This window comes from Apium graveolens, chromosome 8 (genome assembly GCF_009905375.1).
Source record: "Apium graveolens cultivar Ventura chromosome 8, ASM990537v1, whole genome shotgun sequence".
In the NCBI taxonomy this organism is placed as follows: Eukaryota; Viridiplantae; Streptophyta; class Magnoliopsida; order Apiales; family Apiaceae; genus Apium; species Apium graveolens.
In genome coordinates, this window is record NC_133654.1 from 20,850,820 (window position 1) to 20,859,287 (window position 8,468).

General features: G+C 33.9%; 1 protein-coding gene across 1 annotated transcript; it reads left to right on the top strand.

The window, feature by feature from the left end:
* The first annotated feature begins 1,504 nt into the window (after positions 1–1,504).
* Positions 1,505–8,065, top strand: LOC141678570 (uncharacterized). The gene is made up of 4 exons (XM_074484912.1): positions 1,505–2,000; positions 3,392–3,507; positions 6,223–6,472; positions 6,575–8,065. Exons 1-4 carry the CDS (start codon positions 1,665–1,667, stop codon positions 7,904–7,906), a joined length of 2,034 nt encoding a protein of 677 aa, XP_074341013.1. The 5' UTR covers positions 1,505–1,664; the 3' UTR covers positions 7,907–8,065.
* The last annotated feature ends 403 nt before the right edge of the window (positions 8,066–8,468 follow it).

The following is an 8,468-nucleotide window of genomic DNA, read 5'->3' on the forward strand; positions in this document are numbered from 1 at the left end:
AATATTTATTCAAAATAAATAAAAACTAAATTGGTGATAATCAGTTTAGATTTTAAATCTCCCACTAAATTCAATGATGATAGTAAAATTATTGATTATTTTGAATATTATAAAATGCTGGATTCTTATCCATGACATTATAATTTTATATTTAGTTATGTTATTATATACTTTTCATTCATTGTTCATATTTGATTCTAAACCTTTTTTATTTTTAATGATTTTTTTCACCGGTTTCATTATTTCCCTTCTCAATTGATAGTTTCATTTTCAATTTATGGATATACTATTTTACACACTTCTTTTAGTACTCAAAAATGTCATGTTTTCTAATTTTTTTGGAAATAATTTTTAATGATCAAAATCCAGAAAAATACTTTTATATCAAACAAATAATATTTTTATATATATTGTGTACAACTGCACTTTGAATTTGAGTTATCGTCAAAATATGCACATTTACACGTGATACCATTTTTCAAGCTACGGAAATTATATATAAATAATTTTGTAATTAAAATAAAAAATTCCTACTTACAATAAGTAAACATCATTTGCTAAATAAAAAAATTTAACAGCAAAATTAAAATTTATTAATTTAATAAAAGATGTAAAATACATGACCTTACCACTTGTAATTTGTCCGATGCAACTAAGGGAAGAGGAGGAAATCAAAAAAGGGACGGAGCCCAGTAATGACACATACCTCACAAAAATAAAAATTAGCTTTTTATTGAAATTTTAAGATATAAATATCTATATTTTATAAATTACCCCCGCTAGAAAAGGTTAAGTTCTTCTCTAATACTACTAATTATTGATAATTTGAGTTATATTTAGTTTTATTTATATTAATGTGATTATAAGTTGGAGATTAAATTGATAAAAAAATGAATTTGAACAGCCGACTCTAGCATACTCGATCAGTACATGGTGCCCTCGTAGAAGTCGGACTCTCATCCGCTAATGTAGTAACTTGGATGAAGTTGGATAAATTGGTCGAGATTGCGGAGAGTTGCAAACATGTTTTTGCAAAAAAAAATAGATATGAAAAGTGATATTTTTATAAATAAAAACATATTTTTACAAATATTTTTAAAAACCTAATGGTATTTTTTATAAAAGCTTTTTAAACTAGGGTATTTTTCAAAAAAAAAAACTTTATTTTTTTTCATTTTTCCGTAATTATTATGTTAAAGAAATTTAAGCGTCAGACCCCTCAATTTTTTCTTTTTTTGATAAATTAACCCAATCCACTCAATTTATGAGCACTATATTAACTAAATTATGGGAAAACACAAAACGATGAAAATAAAGGCAATTTACACATCATCCATTGCCAGCTGTCTCCTGCCTGGCCATCCAAAAATAGCATCTCTAACAGCAACCCAATTGGCTCATTCTATGCCCCACAGTGACCCCATGAGTGGGTCCTACCATCCCATTTTACAACGCCCGGATCCCAACGCAATTATAATCCCAATTCACAATCATCTTTCAAGTCCGCAAGATCTTTTCAATTTTCTCTCTATATTAATCATCCTCTCTTATCCTCTTTCAATTTCACACACAAACACACACAAAAAATCAAATCTTTAATTCAATCTCGATTAGATCTGTGTTGTTCAAGAAACTAGGGTTTCGTATAAACACACATACATAAAATGGATAAAAACGATGAAAAATCAACTAATAATCGAACGATTGATAATAACGATACGATTAATAACGATGTGAATCGATCATCATCGGATGAATCGAGGCGATTAGTGAGATCTGGTGAAGAAACAGGCTTAACGGAGCGATTAAATGAGATTTTAATTGAAGATAGAGAGGATGACTTGGTGTTTGAAGAGGAGAATGTTTTGCAATGGTTGCAGGCTTTAGATATGCAGGTTATGGGAGCGTGTCGTGCCGATGAGAGATTGAAGCCGATGTTGAAGCGGAATGGAGGATCGAGTGGCGTTGCGGATGATTGTTTGCTCGCTCAGCTTAGTCAGGTGAGGATTTTGATGGGTTTGCGGTTTTAGTTTCGTGTTGTTTTAGAGGATTTATCGATTAGTGGAATAAGAAATGATGTTTATGTTATTTGCGTTTATTGTTGTTAGTATCGGAATATCTTGATTAGAATTAGTAGCTGGTTGGTGTATGCTTGATTGATTATTGTTGATGGTTAGGAAAATATTGATTAGAATTAGTTTAGTAGATTAATTGATTAGTGAATATGAAATGATGATTGAGATGAGCATCGGAAAATTTGTTAGAATCGGCAGTCTATTGATGTGTTTCTGTTATGTTTGTTATTTGTTTGTGAATGATTAGTATCTGAATATTGTTTAGGATTAGTACTGGTTGGAATATGCTTGATTGATTATAATTACTTTAGTGGATTAATTGATTAGTGAATATGAAATGATAATTGAGATAAGCATGGAAAATTTGTTAGAATTGGTAGTCTATTGTTGCGTTTCTGTTATGTTTGTTATTTGTTTGTGAATGATTAGTATCTGAATATTGGTAAGGATTAGTAGCTGTTTGGAATATCCTTGATTGATTATTGTTGACGGATAGGAAAAATATTGATTATAACTAATTTAGTGGATTAATTGATTAGTGAATATGAAATGATGCTTGTGATAAGCATCGGAAAATTTGTTAGAATCAGTAGGCTATTTATGCTTTTCTGTTATGTTTGTTAATGATTAGTATTGGAATATTCTAGTAGCTGGTTGAAAAATGTTTGATTGATTGTTGTTGATAGATGAGTATTGTAAGAATCTAATATTAATTGTAAAATGAAAGCAAAGGTTTTGTGTGATTTGGTTTAATGTTTGTAATTGATCAAGTTGCTGAAATGGAATTGAGATGGGCTATAATGTCATTGATGCATTTGCATTTCTAATTTTGAGTTATGTTTAGTGGATTAATAGGTTGATGACAAGGAAAAGTTAGTTATTAGGATTTGTACTGCATTTTGATAGATTAGCATTGGAATATTGATGAAACTTGTAGCAGGTTGGAATATTTGTGATTGTAGAAGAATATTAAGCTTTTGTACAAACAGTAAAAGAATGCTAGTATTAAGTGTGAAAGTAAAAGAATGCAAACATTTTGTATGGTTTGTCTTTGTTTATAAATATAACTTTTCAAGTTGCTGAACGTTGAGATGAAATGGAAAACTTATTTTCCGGAATTGAATTAGATTTCTGGTAATATGTTTAGTCAGTTGGGTTAACTGGTTAGAGAAATCACTGCGATACTAATTGATAGTATCGTTGTGTTGCAGTACAGTAGTGATATTGGAATGCTGCTAAATTTAAATTTTGTATTTTACTATTGTTTGCTGCTGTAAATTAAAAATTTAGTGAATTTATATGTTGTTACGTTTCAGCACTTTGAGCCATCAGAAGTTGCAATGCTTGCAAGGTGTTTGTGTATCCCACTAGTTACCATTCGTGTTGGGAAGATTGATAAGCAAGGAACTCAGTTGTGCCCAACCAGTACAAGGTAATTGTTTTTATGATGACTAATGATTTCTGTTGTGTGAATATGACTGTTTATGTTAAAATAAGTGTTGTGCTTTTGTTTTGTTAAAGCTTCATAACTACCAATTATAGAGTGCATATTTTATATGACGAAGGTTCTCGAAGATAATGAGTAGAAAGGAGCCTCTCCCCCTAAATTGGTGGATTTGAATTTTAGTTTGAATTGGTATGTAAGGAATGAAGGCAGGAAGGAAAATTACAATATTTTCCCTACAAAATATTACAAATTTCCATTCCTTCCCATCCAATCAAGCAAGCATTACTTATTATGCTATCATTTAGTCTTGAGCTCTTGTTTGTGCTTTTATGTTGAATGTTGGTATGCTATAGACACGCCATATAGATGAGACATTATCAGCTACAATCAGTCTAAGTTGCGAATACCATTTTTTCTTTCTGAAGTATCCTGCTATACCTCTTATGCAGTATGTGAATAAGTGATCTATTGTCACCTAGTATGGATAAGTGCTCGGTGTTAGCATAGAAAATTAGGGTAAGTTGGTACTCCTATATGATTACAATTTGAGTGACAAAGCTGGCTAACATCAGATATACCCATGTACTAATACAACATGTGTTATTAGATGCAAACTTGTCAAAGTGGGACCTAGCCCTTGAGAAATGAATTTGACAGGATAGTTTCTTTTCCCCCCTTTGCTTGGGAAAATATTTAACTTGAATATCTGTTGTATGGATCTTAAACAATTTTGACTTCAAATAGTCGGCTAAAATATGAAGTACTTAATTAACAGCTTAAAATTTAGACTATATATTATCCGGTTTGTGGTGTTGCTTTGTCTTTGCTTTAAGCTACGTGCTTTATATGTTATGATTCTTATACAGTATACATTTGTAAATTTATCTTGTTTTCTACACTCTCCTTTGTGTATGACCTCAAGTCGCAGGTTTTTTATAGTCCAGAGTTAATTAGGAAACATAGTCCTGCGCTGAATGCATGCTAATCTTTTTGTCTTTTATATGGAGTTTGTGTGGCGGTAAGTTGCTATATCTGTTAATAAATTTCTTTTGGCATGGTTTGGCAATTCACAGACTTTAAGTTTTTGCTACTTTCATTGGTTTGCGTTCTTGTCTTCGGATGCTAATTCGTAAGGTTGGGAAGTCCATTGCTCTGATCCCCAAACTTTTTTAGGGTGAATATTTCAGTTTCTTGTACTTGAATCGCAGACCTAAATGTACTTCATGCTGGATCTATCTGGTTGGTTTGTAGACCACCGCGTCTTCGTATGAAACCTTCCATGTCTAGGTGAGGCATGTTGACACGAAGCGACACATGAAGGTTGGTGTAGTCAACATACTGTGTCATTATGGGATGGATTCAATATAGTGTTTCTCTGTAAAGAGGATTTGGATCAAGAGCAAATTAAATTTTGCTTCACCAATGTGACATTGTTAACAATACTGTTCAACTCTGTCATTTTTTTGCTCAATAGTACCTATCAGCTTTAACACATAACATTGTTGCTTTCTTATACGTGTTTTCTATTAGAATCTCGTTATCCTTTCACAGAACTCATTAATATATATTGTTTCTGACACTTTAAACTTGTTGAATATGGCTGGAAGATTAGTTTTTCTTGAATTATGATGATAAGAACTTGCAAATTTTTTTGTATTACAGCTTATCAATAGTCACCATATGTTCATGCTTCCGAGTAAATATATCTTTTGACTTGTAGGTAAAAGTGGACGTTAACTATTATGATCTCTGATATAAGAAGAGTAAAGGTAGTTTCATGCTCCCATGATATGGATTTTTATTTGGTAGTTAACTCATTTGCTTGGAGTTAATATTCACCAAGTACTGAATACAGACATTATATTTGTGTTCTTTTAAGTTTTTTTGCTGAAAACTTATCGCCTAAATTATTTTGCGGATTTCCTAGTTTTTTCACAAAAAAGAAAAGAAAAAATAGAAGCCTGCAGAAAGTATTTGATGGTTCGCTGCTACTGGGTGCAGTGTCAAGTTAGTATGAGTTACAGAGCATGTTAGCAATTTTGCATGGTTTTTGGATTTAATAATGAAATTATGAGTACTACCTGGGTTCAACCAATCATCTGGAAGCTAGGATTTAGAATATATATTTTTGTATAAATGTAATGTATATTGTTTGCTATATTTTTAAACTGCATAATCTGAGATTAAGAATATATGAAGTACATCATAATTATAGAGATTCTCATCTCTCTCTTATAAAGCTCTTTGTCGATTACTTGATTATGTATACCTTGTTCCTGGCTCAGTGCTGGTAACCATAAATGTATATAAAATTTGGCACCATGACTTGTGAAATATCAATGCTTAGTAGTGACAAACAATTCACCCACATGTATATGTAGTGTGTGTATAGATCATAGATGTCTATCTATTTAGAGCAGATTAGACTAAATGACCTTTCTCCTTTCTCATTCTAATTTATATGTTTATTTTAGCCTTATGTGGCTGTAATAGTACTAACTTTGGATATAATTAAAAAAAATGTTAAATCGAGGCTTGCTTGAAAATGACATGCACGTGTCCATGTAGATCAAATTTGCGTAACATTGTACATGTATCATTCTTATATTTTATTACTAGTGTGTGTGTAGTTAAATTAAGTTTACTTTAGTCAATGCACTTAATTTTTGACATCTGATTAGCATTGAATTATTTTTGCAGAGGGAGTTTAACTCTTACTCTGTTGCCTACTTCTAATCTGCGCATTTCATTCATTGGCGATGATGGCCAGATGGAAAGATTAGCAACACTGGCTAGCAGTTCAAGTTGCTCCAGCTCCTCTGTAGAGATTGAAAAAATCTTAGCAGACATATCTGGTCGATCCTTTGTGATGAGAATTACTTCATGTGATGATTTTTACTTTTGGTGCTCAGAAAAGTCGAAGCTACTTGGAGACGAATTAATTGACAAGGTTAGATCCTCTGGTTCCCAAGTAATTAGTAGTCAATACTTTGTCCAAACGTAAACAGTGATACCTTTGCTTACTAATTACTTGTTGTTGGACTTGTTTTAGCTGAACAATTTGCTGACAAAGAAGCCCTCTCTTGCTGAATTAACTGGAATTAGCGAATCTCGCCTTGGTTGTTTTGCTACACGTCTCCGCTCCTATCTTGGAGGGCCAACAGTGACTCAAAATCAAACAAATTCAGTTGCCTTGGCTACTCTACCCTCTGATGTGCTAGATATTCAATTTCCAGCCTCGTCAAACAAGCAGGCACGCCCTCGGCATAATGGCAATCAAGCTGGAAAAGCAAATGCATTTTATATGGGTAGTCTTAGTCCAAGGTCAGGTTCCTTCAAAGAGGGTCTACTAAGAAATTTATCCTCTTTGAAAATTTCCTCCAGAGACAAATTTAGACGTCGTGGTGAAAGCCATCTTTCTTCGGGTGACAACGTTTCTTCTCCTTTACAAACAAACTCGGACCAAACTGGTGCAAATGAAAAGGACAATCTTAAAGAAATCAATGGAAATATTTCATCTCTCACGTCAAGTTCTCTGGATTCATTTGGTAAATCTACCGAGCTTCCTCCTCTAAGTTTGGCAGCATCTAACTCTCCGTTGTCCTTTATTTCTCCCTATTACTGCTGGTGTCCTCCTGTCACACCAACTTTGCAATGTGCAGTGGCACCTATACAGTTTCCTATCTCATCAACTGAATCATTCTGTTTGCCGCCTCTTTCTTCCCTTCTTTCTACATCTATGCCCTCTAGTCTATTGGCACACGAGTCACCTCTTGAGCTCTCTGAAATTCCCTCTCTAGATTTTCCACCATTTCTTCCTGATCCTCTGGTTAGGTTGCCGTTGTCTATGGCATCATCACAGCAAATTGCAACATTTACACCTCTTATGTGTGATCCCATTGTCCACATTCCAGTAATTGACATTTGCTCGTCAGGGCCTGTTTACCTGGTCAGTGCTGGTCCTGCTATATCAACCACGATACCATCTTTGCACCCAACTCATCCATTAATTCCTGCAAGTGACTCGATGATTGAGAGCAGTGCAAGGGAGACACTGAGGCTTTTGATCAGTAATTCTAGCCAGACTAACTCACAGTTAATGTCGGTATTTCCCTCTGTTCTAACAAGTACTGGTGAAGCTCAAAGTATACTTGCTCACGGTAGTAGGGGTCTATATGAAGGAGCCAATGATGTTGGTAACATTGCTAACAGCATTGCTGCAATGAGTATGGTCTCTCTGTCTGAGAGGTCTGGTGGAAACAGTAGTGTATTCAATAGATGTCTTAGCCAAGGCGACATGGTTGATCAGCTGGAGAAACAAGGGGGAGGTGGATCTGGCGGGACTTGTTTAGATGATGAAGGAAGGGGAGGACTTGTTGATTGAATGCTAGATCTTTGGTTTGTTTGTAGATGTGAGTTTTTTGTTATGCAAAATGTAGATATATCTGCAGTATGTCTGTAAGGAACTGTAATTATCATACTCAGACTCTACGTTGCCAGTTTTAGTGTTCAAAATGCTTATTCAATGATATTTGTTTTGCCATGTTATTCCTCTGGTCTATATACGGAGGGCTGAGAGTCGGGACATTCAACTTTTAAAGCTTCAGTTGTGCAACTTATTGGCATTAGTAAAGGTGTAAAGGAGCACTGTCTAGCTCTGTCCTAAGCATGAGTATAATTGAAAATTAGGATTTATGCGAGTTTTTTTGGAGTTTAACAAGCCTCTCGAGCAGAACATCTTAATAGCTAGGCTCATCCTCTTTAGCTTAATATACACATTTTGGTGTTTGAGTTAGAACTCGGGTTTTTAATGAATCGAGTCGAACCGAGCCTTTTACTGAGTTGTGTTCGAACTACTTAATGAACAACTCGGTTAATTCACGGCTCTGAGCATTAGGTTTTACAAATGCAACTCCTCTTACGACTAGCAAACTTTAATCAGTCAC